Source organism: Phodopus roborovskii, unplaced genomic scaffold (genome assembly GCF_943737965.1).
Source record: "Phodopus roborovskii unplaced genomic scaffold, PHOROB, whole genome shotgun sequence".
In the NCBI taxonomy this organism is placed as follows: domain Eukaryota; kingdom Metazoa; phylum Chordata; class Mammalia; order Rodentia; family Cricetidae; genus Phodopus; species Phodopus roborovskii.
In genome coordinates, this window is record NW_026126639.1 from 7,132,249 (window position 1) to 7,146,142 (window position 13,894).

General features: G+C 37.8%; 1 protein-coding gene across 1 annotated transcript in view; it reads right to left on the reverse strand.

The window, feature by feature from the left end:
• Window positions 1–8,710: 8,710 nt before the first annotated feature.
• The window catches only part of Caprin2 (caprin family member 2), a 43,456-nt gene continuing 38,272 nt past the window's right edge, over window positions 8,711–13,894 (reverse strand). The window contains exons 16-18 of the mRNA XM_051173327.1: window positions 12,357–12,457; window positions 11,447–11,501; window positions 8,711–9,763 (exon numbers count right to left, since the gene is read on the reverse strand). Of these exons, the coding sequence (XP_051029284.1) occupies window positions 9,195–9,763; window positions 11,447–11,501; window positions 12,357–12,457 (725 nt within the window). The 3' untranslated portion in view covers window positions 8,711–9,194. The remainder of the gene's footprint in view (window positions 9,764–11,446; window positions 11,502–12,356; window positions 12,458–13,894) is intronic.

The following is a 13,894-nucleotide window of genomic DNA, read 5'->3' on the forward strand; positions in this document are numbered from 1 at the left end:
TAACAACCCTAAGCTATTGGCCGATACTTTATAAGTTTAAAAAAAAAAAAAAACAAAAAGGTTTAGAACACAGAATCAAACAAAGCTTCCTGGCAATTGCCTTCTCTTGGGTATGGTTGGTGTCAGTGGCAAACACAGACACAGCTCTTCAAAGAGGCCCTGCTACTGAGCAGCGGGCAGCATGATACTTAATGGCATGAGACTAGGTAGAAATGCCTAAGAGCGGCATGGACCCAGAAACTTCCCAGAGCTGTGGTGGTAAATGTGGCTCCTGCTGGTTCCTTTGCCATGAGGCTAGGCTCTCAGGGAACCAAGCAGGTGGAACCAGCCACCAGCATGCCTTAGCTAAGCTGCACAGTGGTTTTGGTTTTGCCCAAGCAGACAAAAAGGTTACAGATATGCCATAAAACAGATTCAGATTAAAAAAAAAAAAAAACCTCTAAACAGGTTGCAGTGTTAAAATGTGTATAGACTTAAGGAGAAAAAAGGGTATAGACAGTCATTTTTTAAAAGTTTAAAAATAATAAAATCTTTATAAAGGAAAAAAGCCATGTAAAGATGGAAAATACAGGGGGAGTCTGGATGCTGTATGAACAACATTGTCTTTTAATATTTTGATTCTGGATGAAGAAGCAAGAGCTCCTGAGAAACACTGGATTTGGTGGCTTGCTGGATTAAACCAACCTTTATGCTTTAAAAGTGTGTTGACTTGAAAATGGAAGTCAAAAGCTGTGTTATGCTTTTATTCCCACATTAAACAAAAGGCTGTGGATTCCTTCAAGGTTAAAGAGGATCAGGTTTGACTGGGGAAGACCCCCTGAAAATCCTGGCTACACACATAAAGAAATAAACATAGAAAAACCACAAGACATGTGACATATATTTTATTTGCTCAAACATAAAACAAAAAATCTTTGGCTCACTTGTATACAACTCATAGTTTATACTTGTATTAATGAAGATATGCCGCTTACCTTTAAAAGTTTATGTGTTTTCAGAGCAAGAGAACCAGATACCAATAAAAACCGGTGGCCCAAATGACCAGCCTTTCAGAATGTCTCTTGAGTTGCAGTTTCAGAGTTCCGCATCCAGAACAGCTTCATGGCTGCTGGCTGAGATGATCCAGCCTCACAGCCTACTCCAGCCAAGAGTTGACCATTGTCCTGATTTTATCAGGGTCCACCAAATATACCAACAACCCCAGACAACAGGAAGAAATCTAGAGACCACAATGCTCACATTCCCAAGAGGTGGGGTGGGTGGTTTTTGGTTATTTAATGGGTTATGGATATCTGTAATCATTTAGAGGGGTTGGTTACAAGTTGTATTGGAAAAGGTCAGGAAAAAAATAAACAAAGGAGATTTGATTCAGGGATCTCTTTCTGAAGGGAAAAGGGGGCATAGAAGGCTGGGCAGTGCTTTAATCCCAGCACTCAGGAGACAAAAAGCAGGTGGAGATCTGTGAGTTCAAGGCCAGCCTGGTCTGCAGAGTGAGTTCCAGGCAGCCAGGACTGTTTCACAGCGAATCCCTGTCTAAAAAACTGAAAAAAAAAAAAAAAAAAAAAAAAAAAAGAAAGAAAGAAAGGAAGGAAGAAGGAAGAAGGGAGGGAGGAAAGAAAGAAAAAGAAATGGCAGAATAAAAGGGTTGATTATTGAATCCACTTTAAAACTAAAAAAAGCAACTATTAACTACTAGTCTTAAATATTTTACATTGGTAAGAATTTTTGTATACTGATACAAATTTATTTTGTTATACTTTATATGTCTCTACTATTGTTTAAGCTATTTTTGTGTATTGACACAAATTTAAGGTTCTTTTTGTAGGAGCATACTATGCACGTGTTTCTACTCTTGTTTAAGGTATTGTATATGTAGCTCATTTAACAATATAATGTAAATTTCTAGTCCTTGAAAGTTACCATTATAAACTATTTAGTATAATATAGAAATGCAGGTTAGTATTAGCAATCTGGAACAGCCAAACTTATAGTCATGTTATGTATGTTTTTGAGGTCAAGCAGAGATATATTTTAGATACTTGGTCTTCAAACACTTCAGAAATCTACAGAGTATGGCACTTAAAATGTTTTAATAACAAGCTTTTTCATGACTATGAGACACATCCTCTCCTGGCAGTAACAATCTATTTCAGATGAGATGATGGGCATCGAAGTACTCCATATGGAGTTTGTAGCAAAAGTTAGCCATTTGGAAAAGAAACTGCACTTGCCTCAACTACTGACAATACGCTGTCCAAACTGAACAAGCAGGACACAAAAGAAAGCAATTGCCAAATTTTGCCAAGACAAGGAAGGACAGTACTTCAAAATTCCTGCTTTACATAAAAGTCCTGTAGATGTTCTAGTCCCATAGGCCAAAGATGGATGCACCAACATTGCAAAGAAATTTTGGGTGACTGTCAGGCATCCAGATGTCCCTGTGGGTAGGTAATATTACATCTTTCAGGGGTCTTGGATGGAGTAAAAGACTGAACAGTTAAACTTATAGCTTTCCTTAGTTATGATAAAAATGTAAATTATGTATAAAACTTTAGACTCAGAGATAAGATAGATAATACAATATTTTCTCTAGATCTGCCAAATACAAATGGACTAGATATTGTAATTGTAAATTTTACTTGATAACTATTTTATTGTATATAGTTTTACTAGTTTAAAACCTTCCTATTTAATTTGACAAAAGGGGAAATGCTGTGAAACAATATTTTTGTACAATGTGAAGATGTGTTGTTCTCATTGATTTTATAAAAAGCTAAGTGACCAATAACTAGTCAGAAAGAGGTTAGGTGGTACTTGTGGACAGGGAGAGCCCTTGCTGGGATGAAGAAGGGTTGAGTTGCCAACCAGACACAGAGGAAGCAGGACATGTACAAGATGAAGTACCAACCATAAGCCATGTGACAGAAAGTAAATTAATAGAAATGGGTTAATTTAAGTTATAAGAGCTAGTTAGAAACAAATCTAAGCTATCAGCTGACTATTCATAATTAATAATGAGATAGTGTGGCTATTTGGGAGCTGGCTGGTAGAACAGAATATTCCACCTACACTTTTGAAATGCTGATTCAGAATTCAAATTGGTGATTAAGCCTTTAAAGGTAAGATCAGCAGAAATGGATGAATTAGAAATAGGGCTAATATTAGATCTCACACTTAGGATGCTGTGATAGAAGTAATTTCTAAGAGAAAAATCAAAATGTCAGATGCTTTAATTGTGGTAAGCAAGGTCATTTGAAAAGGGATTATAGGCAAGGCCTTCTTAGAAACAATGTTTGTTCTAGAGATAATACAAAGAGAAGGCCGAGGCCTTCTGGAGTACGCAGAAGGTGTGGCAAAGACCAGCAATGGAATAATGAATGCAGATCAATGAGGGACAGGCGAGATAACCCTTTGCCATTGGGAAAGAACCTGAGGTGCCTCATACAGGCCCTGATAACAAATTTGATTCAATAATCCCGTCAGAAACTCATCCACAGAGCAATTAAAATTTTAATGCCTGTTGGTAAAAACAACACCACTGTGGGATGATCTCTTTAAACACTGTGCAGTGAAGATGTGTCTCTGTTTGACCTCATCTGCCTTAGGCACCTTCTGATTGGTTTTATAAAGAACAGAACAGCCAATAGCTAGGCAGGAGAGGATGGACATGGCTTCCAGGAAAAAAATGGAAAGTCTGGGAAGGAATTGCAGAGGTGGAGGATTTGCCAGCCAGATGTGGAGAACTACATGATACTATAATTTAAACAGGGGTTAGTATAAACTTTAAGAGCTAACTGGGAACAACCCTAAGCTAAGGCCAAGTTTTCATAATTAATAAGAAATCTTTATGTCATTATTTGGGAGGTGGCGCTCCAAAGAAAGTCCTGCTGTACAACACTGCTCTGGGTGTAACAAAGGACAGAACAGCTTCAGGAGATTAAAAACAAGTATTTTGACAAACTGCTATAAATGATCAGAGACCAAAGGTAAAAATTTATATAAATGATATTAAAAGTAAGGGTTTTGTAGACACAGGGAAAGATTTAACAATAATTTCACTAAAATCTTGGCATCCAGATTGGGTCTTCAGGTTATTTATTCAGTTTCTAGGGACTGGAACTTTATCTCACACACAACAAAGTTTGGGATGTGTCAAATGTAAGGACAAATAGAAAAACTAAAGCCATATGTGGCTAATATAACTATGAAATTATGGGGATGTGATTTGTTACAGCAATGGAAAACACATATTAGCATTCCTTCAATCCCAGAAACAAAATGTAAAATAAAGAATGTTTCTGAGAAAAATTTTAAAAGGTATTATCACAAATAGTCAAAGACCATTCAGGTTTTACGTAAACAGGACGCGACAGCTGTTGGTCTTTCAAACCTTTAAAACAGTTGACTGACAAACCTATATGAGTGGAAAACTGGCTTTTGACATCAGAAAAATTACAGGAACTAGAACAGCTGGTACAGGACCAGTTGAATGCTCAACATATTGAAGAACTGACCAGTCCTTGGAATTCTCCTATATTTGTCATAAAAGGAAATCTGGAAAATGGAGAACTTTAACAGATTTAAGAGCCATAAATAAATAAGGTGATTCAGCCAATGGTTTCATTACAGCCTGGAATTCCCTTACCTTCTTTATATATAGTCTATTACAGTGATTTACTTAAAAGACTACTTTTTTACTATACCTTTACAAGAACAGGAGAGATGAAAATTTGCTTTCCCATTTCCTACTTGTAATAATGCTCAACCTGTTAAAAGGTACCAGTGGAAAGCATTTCCACAAGGAATGTTAAACAGCACCACCTTGTGTCAATATTTTGAACAACAACCACTAGAAATAATCCATTACCAGTTTCCTAGATCTAAAATTTATCATTATATGGATGATAGCTTACTGGCTGACACAGATGTAGATACCTTAGGGGGAAAAATGTTTGATAAAGAGAATTTTGCCTTGCTGGGGATTACAAATAGCTCCTGAAAAAAAATACAAAAAGGAGATTCTGTCAATTATCTAGGATATTATAGGCATACAGAAGATTGGAACACAGAAAATATAAATCAGGAGAGATCAATTACAAACTCTTAAGTGATTTTCAAAAATTGCTGGAGGATATTAACTGACTACAGCTACTCAATTGGATTGACAACTCAAGAGCTAAGTAATTTATTTCACACTTTACAAGGTGATAAGGATTTAAACAGTCCAATAAAAATACCAGCTGAGGCTGAAAGAGAGTTGGGTTTGGTAGAAAAGAAATTACAGGATGCATGTGTGGATCGCTTCAGTCCAGAGCTTAATTATATTTGTTATTTTACCTTCTACACATTCTCCCACAGAGATTTTAATGCAGAGAGAAGATAATATCTTAGAATGGAGCTTTATAGCACACAGAGTTAAAAATCTAAAGATCTGTGTAGAAAAGTTTTCTGAATTGATTCTGAAAGGAAAAATGAGACTTCATCAGTTAGGAGGGATAGACAACTGAGATATTTTCTCAATTCAGGAAGGCGCAGAACCCTTTGCTACCACATCCTGGTCACAAAGGAATTCAGATGGGTACCAGTTCCACAGTAATACAAAGATGTGTTGCATTCTTTTATGTTGCATTTGTTTAACTCTTTGAAGCTGTGTTACTTTGCCTGTCTAAAATATCAGATTGGTTTAATAAAAAGCTGAACAGTCGATATAGCTAGGCAGGAGAAAGGATAGGTGGGGCTGGCCAGTAGAAAGAATAAATAGGAGGAGAAATCTAGGAAGAGATGTGGGAGAAAAAGGAGGAGAGAAGGATATCAGGGGCCAGCCACTCAGCAAGCCACAGAGTAAAAAGTAAAGTATGTAGAATAGAAAAAGACAAAAGCCCAGAAGCAAAAGGTAGGCAGGATAATATAAGGTAAGAAAAATCTGGCCAGAAACAAGCCAAGCTAAGACCGGGCATTCATAAGAAAGAATAAATTAAGTAATGAGTGAAGAAAATGAATGCAAAGGTGATGGAGGTAGCAGGACAGCTACCACAGGACACCACTGAGAAAGGTATGCAACATCTCATGGGTAGAATCAAAGGAGTGTATTGTGGCAGGATTAATCAAAAACCAAGCAAGAGACATTGGGGTCCAAATTGAAGATCAGAGAAACAAAGCAGCCAGCCACTAGAGAGTTCTCACCTCTACCAATGCCCAGACCCAATCCCCTGAACCTCAGATTGCATCTTCAGACTGTACTGCTCTCCACCAAGCCTCAGAATCCTAGACTGCTCTCTGAGACTGCATTGAGCTCTTTATATACTCTCTAGTGCTGAGATCAAAGGCATGAGCTCTGTTAATCTATTAGACTGAATCACTCTCATGTAGCCATGGGTAGCCTTGAACTCAAGAGAGATCCATCTGTCTCTGTCTCCCGAGTGCTGGGATTAAAGGTGTGTGCCACCACTGCCCAGCTTCTATGGCTATCTAGCCATCCACCCCATCTGTAGACAGTAGCTCATCTACTAATCTATTAGTAGTTCATATGGTATAGACGAAATGAAAGCTAATAACCCAGACCTAAAAGCTACCTAGAGCCAGGCATGACAGTCTAAGTCTATAACCCCAGCACTGAAGTGGTAGAAACAGAAGGATCATGAGTGCAAAGCCAGCCTCAAGTACAGAACAAGTTTGAGACCAGCCTAGGATACGTGAGACCCTGTCTCAAAAGAAACAACAGTCTGTGGCCACAACATCCAGAATGTACTTGATCTCATCTGATCAAAAAACAACACATAAATCTTATCGGTTTAATAGAGCACACTTAAAACCGTGTTAAGTAATCTGTCGGTGAGTATTATTTAGCTTACACTTGAGCACCACCATTCTGAAAGAGCCTAGCTTGGCAGGACTCTGGATCATGGTGTCTAGTGATAAAATATGCATACAGTTTGTAAATTTAAGAATTTCAGTACTATATTAATAAATGTCAGTGATAATATCCCTTAAAATAGCACAAGTAACCAGAAGCCCTGAACAGCCTTTGCCAAAGGAATGTGTCAGACTTTTTGGCTAACGAAGGCATTTAATCCCTGATCTGGGCTGGAGAGAGGGCTCAATGGGTAAAGTGCTTGCTGCTCAGTCATGAGAACCTCAGTTCAAATCCCCAGTGCCAAGGGGAAACATAGCTGAACCAAATCACTGAAGCCCAGGTTTAGTGAGAAGCTGTCTCAAAAAAGGTGGGGGAGGGGTGAGGGGAGACTAGAGGGATTCTCAGTAGTTTTAAAAGCCCTTACTACTCTGGCAGTTCCCAGCACTAACATAGAGGCTCACAAACACCTGTAATTCAGTTTCAGGGGATCAAATGCTCTCTTCTGACCTGGGGCTCCAGCACACATGTCTCTCTCTCTTTCTCTCTTTCTCTCTCTCTCTCTCTCTCTCTCTCTCTCTCTCTCTCTCTCTCTCACACACACACACACACACACACACACACACACACACACACAGTACTTTTTAAAAGGTAGACAGTTGCCAGGCATGGTGGTGAACCCCTGTAATTCAAGTGCTTTGGAGGCAAAGTAGGCAGAGCTCTCTCTCTCTGTAACTTCCAGGCCAGCCTGGAAATTCAAGACAGCTAGGGGACAACCTAGTTAGCAAATCTATTGTTATAGGACTTAACCTGAGAGGAAAGAGTTGTCAACAATATTGTAAAGGTGTTGAATATGTGGCAATAATGGAGACTAAGCTACAGACTCAGAGGCTTGAAAAAGACCTCCCCCTCCCCCAGCCTGGTAACTAGATGCTTCTGAGCACTGTTCTGCCTTTAGTCATTTAATGGTATTAGTGTTTCTCAATGTACTTTGGTTCTGGACCCGAAAGTCAAGAATCAAAATAACTTTCTGCCTTGGCAGATAAATTACATCAGTTGATAGGTTAAAATGTCCTTCTTTAATCCTTCATATATTCCTGAATATTGTAACAAAGTGCTTTTGTAAATAACTCCTTAAAGTAACTGACAAATAAGATATTTAATAACAATAGATTTAAGTTTAAGCTATGAAATATGACAAAATTCTTAAATGAATGCTGAATGAATGGCTACTGAACTGTTTAAGACAGTGAACGCATACCCACAAAACCCTAGTTTTCAGAATGGTGGGGGAGTAAACTGGGCAATATTTATATGTCAGGCACTGTGTTACATGTTTAGATTATGTCTTTAGTAGAATTTCCCAACTATTCTATTTCATTGACCCAGTTATACATGGGAAGAGTCTTTAAAAAACAAGGAGGGAAGAAGGAATAAAAGAGAGATAAATCTAGAGGTAAAATAGTTAACCCAAGATTAATTAGGAGTAGCAGAGACAGAACATAAACACAAAGATTAAACTTTTTGATTACTCAGCACTTCATGTATGCAAATTAAACCCAGCATCTTACTAAGAGCAGAACACACATGTACATCTACTACTGTGCCTTGTTTTAATACCACAGCAGACACCAAAATGTAGCTAAATGAAGAAAGACCATATCCTATGACAAGGAAGTAAACACATGTTCAAAAAAAATGTGCAGTTTGGCCAGTGGAAAACACTCATCTTTTAATAAATGAGATAAGTATGTATCAGAGAAAAGCGACCCCCGAAAGACCTAGCACATGTAAGGTCTTCTTTTAAAATAACCCATGAGCCCATGAATAAACCATCATTCCAGAGTTGTGATTCTTCCCTCTCAATCAAACATTTATGCAAACAGACAACTGGAGGTGCAGTCTAAGTTTTGTTCTTTTGTTTTTTGTTTTTATTGAGGCACACAAGGCATTGTAACTTGTCTGAAGTCCAGGCAGTCAGTTCAGTAAGCGACCATTAACACAGTTGAGGGTTGAATGCAAACAGTACACATTCACTATGTGACTAGCAAAGCTACATCACAATTTATAAAGTGCCATATTAGTGCTAACTGTCATTCTGCTCCAAAGTTTTCACATAAAGAAAAAAAACAAAACAAAAAAAAAGAAATAAAGGAAATAAAAGAAATAAAGGAAATAAAAGAAAGAAAGAAAGAAAGAAAGAAAGAAAGAAAGAAAGAAAGAAAGGCCCTCTTTCTTCCTCTAGGAACAAAATGTTTCCCCCAACCAATCAATCACCAGGGCAAGGACTACTTTCCCTTAGATCCACTAGTGAGAATTTCATTCTTTTATTCTGAACTTAATTTCAATCTTGATAAAGAAGATAACCTGAAAATGTAGAATATTTCCAGCTACTTCCATAAATTGCTCCCCTGTGTAAGCGCAACCATATCTGGTCTCCCTGGAGCAGCTGGAGAATGGCATGGTTGCTAGCTGTCTCATGGTCTGGAGCACCATCATTGGCATAGGCTGACACCAAGACCTCCTCATTCTTCATGAGATTGACATACAGTGGTACATTCACAGCCAGCTTTAGCATGTGGAAAATGAAAACATACGTGCCATTCACTGGGCAATTGAATCTACCAAGCTGAAGATCAAAGGTCTCACCCAAATTGTTCAGGAGAAGATCAAACACAATAGGTTGATCTAAAGTTCCAGGAGCCAGATTGGATGTTCTGGCAGCTGAGAAGGCAACTCGCATTTGCTGAGGCAGGGGATAGACGTGTACTGGAAGGATGGCAGCTGTTGGGCTTGTCACTGGCACATCCACAGGGGTCATGCTCCGGGAGTCTCCTTGCCCAGAGTCTCCACTGTTAAAAATCTCGCTGTCTCTCTCTGGGCTGCTCACCTGAGAGGAGTCGCTCCACCCTGCTGTTCATTGATAACAGAATTTTTCAGTGAGGCTTTAGCTTTCACAGGTCACTTAACATCAGTCAGCTAGTGAAAACACAACATTCCAAAACAAAAGCAACACAACATAGCCAGAAGGTTCTAGGAGATCTTGAGTTGATTCTTTCTTTTGTAAAGGTCAAGAAAACGTGCCTTCTTCTCTAAATTGAGTAATTTACCAAAACTCATTAACAAAGACTAAAACCAGATTGGGGCTCAGGGGCTCAAGAAAATTTAAGATTAGCTAAAAGATATCAGCTTTTAGAAGTACCAACAACTAAGACATTCAGAGACAGGACTAATCCCCAAGGCAAATTCTTAGTTCTCATTTCCTAGTTAATGTTATTATGTTTTACAATTGTGTGTGTGTGTGTGAGAGAGAGAGAGAGAGAGAGAGAGAGACAGAGAGAGGACATGTAGGTGTAGGTACCCATGTACGTGTATAAGAAGTCGAGAGTCTGACATCAGATAGCTTTCTCAGTCCCTCTCCACCTCATTTTTTGAGACTGAGTCTCTCACTGACCCTGGAGCTCACCAAGAGCTAGACAGTATGGCCTGGCAAGCCTTGGACACCTGCCCACTACCACTAGGGTTACAGGTCACTGCCACATGAAAGCTGGGAATCTTAACTCAGGTCTTCATGCTTACATGATAAGCACTTTACCCAACACAGCCATCTCCCCAGACCTAAAATAACAATGTTTTCGGTGCTGTATGAAAAGCACTGCTCAATACGATCATTTTCTCAAAATAGGAAGACTGCTTTACTTTGAAAAATGTCTCTTTGCCAGGTGGTGGTGGTGCACGCCTTTAATCCCAGCACGTGGGAGGCAGAAGCATGCAAATCTCTATGAGTCTGAGGCCAGCCTGGTCAACAGAGTGAGTTCCAGGACAGCCAGAGCTACACAGTAAAACCCAGTCTCGAAAAATAAATGAAGAAAAAATAAATGTCTCTTTAGTAACTCTTTTTTCCTTTTTCTTTTTTTTTTTTTTTTTTTTGTTTTTGTTTTGCTTTTCTTCTTTTTTTTCTTTTTTTTTTTTTTTTTTTTTTTTTTTTTTAGTAACTCTTTTTCAATTACACTAAATCATTGAATGGTCTCTTCTCATTAACAAGTGTGATTAAGTACACTACTCTGTGTTTTAACGGCTGCTTATTCAAACCTGTCATTGCTCCATATATCAATGGTATAAATCATACCAATTATTTTTAAAGCCATCATTCAGTTCTCAGCACCCATGTGGTTGTTCACAACCATCTGCAAGTCCAGTTCTATGGTTCAGATTCCTTATTTGGACCTTCAAAGGCACCAAGCATGTACATGGTGAACAAATATGCATGCAGGCAAAACACACATACACACAAAAAATGAATACAACTAAAAAAAGAAAAAGCCAATTTTGGGACATCAGACTCAACCTAAAGTTAGCATGGGGAATTGTGTCAAAGGTTAAATTATGCTCACATAAACATTTTTTTTTTTTTTTTAGAAACACACACAATTATCCTGCTTGGTAGTCTACTGCCTCATTCAATACTTTAGAATTACAGTTAAACAAGTTCAACAAATAAATGCTGAAAGCAATGTGCTTTAAAGAGAAATTGACAGAAGACACAGTAAAATAAAAGCATGCTTTGGGTAAATCTATATGGGTAATTACCCTTACCTTTTGAATTGGCCTGAAGACCACTAGATGTTTTATAACATTGCTGGAAATTATCCTACAATGAATACATGAATATTTAACTTGGCACCAAAAACACATATTAATTGGCATTTAGGGAACACCATGTAAAAAGAACAGTGCTGAGTAATGATGAAAATTCAGAAGCCAAGATGGTCTCTGTCAATCATCTTAATATAAAAGGGCTCAGTAAAGCAGATAGAGCACATAAATTATTCAATATGACCCAGTTTGTAAATCAAATATAAAGACTGGAGTCAATGGCAAATCTTAATGGATAAGGCACTTGTCACCAAGCCAAACTGACCTGAGTTAAATATCTAGAACCCACATGATAGAGATAATCAACTCCTAAAATTATGCTCTGGCCTCTATACCTGTACCATGGTATACACACATACAAATAAATAGATAGATAAATAAATAAATAAAATAATAAAATTAAGTTTTAAAAGAAAAATACTAGTGTAACCCAAATATAACCATGACAGTAAGTCTATAAGATTTGCAAAAATAAAATGTCTAAACCAGTTTTGTCAGATATAAGGAAAATTTCTGAGTGATCAAATTAGAACAAACAAAACAGTTAAACTTGTAAAGATGAACTCTGCTATTAAATATAACAAGTAAGTTAAATTGAAGGTAATTTAGTGACACAAATTTTTTAAATTTATTTGCAATGTAATTTTTATCCCATTTACTTGCGGTGTGACCACAAACAAGGAATTTATACTCTGGACCTTTTCCTATAGAGTGGAAGAGTAAACGAGTTTATATGAACATGTACAGTACTTTATACCTTTTAAATTCCATCCTCCCTTGATGACAGGGAAAATGTTCACCAGTCTAATGTCTACAACTGTTTCACAGTTCAGTAGCAATAACTACTTACCCTCTGAATGTAAGGTGTTCCAGGATATTCTCTAGCTTGCAGCTGCAGCTGACTGTAATTCCCATTGGAAGCTGAAGGGGGTCCTCTGTAACTATCAAAACCTAATATATAAACAAACAGCATATATAAAATAATGGGAAATGAAGCTCACTAAATTCTTTGGCTCTAAAAGTTAAACTATAGGGAAAGATACTACAGATACTACAATGTCATCATTAGATGCATGTCTTCTTTTTTTGTTTTTATAGAATATGAAATTTTATTACCATGTTCCACTGTCAAGATTTATGTACTTGGTTGGCCTTTCCTTCTTGCCTTTAGAGAAACACTGGCTACTTTAACAACCTTAAGGCTGACTCCAAGAATAGCTCCTAAAGCATAACTGTTTTTGGCAAGTATTTTGTTGCTGCCAAGGGTAGTTTGATTTTTGGTTTCATTTTGTTTTTTGAGGTTTTTTTTGTTTTTTGTTTGCTTTGGTTTTAGTTTTGGAATTTTTTATTTGGTTGTTTTTTTTGGGGGGGTGGATTTTCAAGAGAAGGTTTCTCTGTGTAGCCCTGGCTGTTTTGAAATTTGCTTTGTAGACTAGGCTGTCCTTGAACTCACAGAGATCTGTCTCTGCCTCCCGAGCATGTGCCAACAGCACCACCCAGCCAGCATGACCTTTTTGACCAAATACAGCAACCAGAACTTCATTTTCCTTAATGAAGTTCAAGCAACAATTACTGAGCACAAATGCTATGATAGTCTTGTCATTTTTGATAAGCCATACTCGGACACACTTCCTGGTAGAAGAATTTGGCTGTTTGACTTCATCCCTAATTTTTCCAACACAATTCCCTTTACATAAGAAGCACCTCCAAAAGGATCAGCCTCTAGGGCTATGCCCAAGTGGGCTTTCTTATATTATTCGTCATACCACTTCTGGTCCTGTCAGAGACTGGTGTAAAGAGATCACAATTTTTTCCCACCTTGTTGGGGCCATGGACAAGAGTGAAAGAGATCTATGTCTTTAAGTAAAAGTGTACTAAAATATTTCTACAGCAAAATACCATAATTCTGCTGGCAATTTACTTATTTTCTTTTTGGGTCTTTTGTTTTTTGTTTTTGAGGGTGTTTGTTTGTTTGTTTGTTTGTTTGTTTGAGACAGAGTTTCCCTGTATAGCCCTGGCTGTCATAGAACTCCCTCTGTAGACCAGGCTGACCTCAAACTAAGAAATCCACCTGCCTCTGCCTCCCAAGTGCTGGGATTTAAAGCATTTTCTGATGACTTCTAATGCTGTTGAAATACACAAGCCGGACTTTGGGTGAAGATGATGCTAATGTAATTAGGTACTTAAAACCTCACCATCAAGTCCTTTTGCTAGTATCAAGCTGCCATCACGATACTTGAAACCATAACTAAATCTTAGAGTCCACTATGTGAAATCAAATTCTCTTGTTCTTATCTGCAAAGTACTTTGGAAGTAAACTGAAAATGAGCCTTGTCTAATTATGACACATTTTAAAGGATACATCAGTAAAAGATGCCATTCAAATAT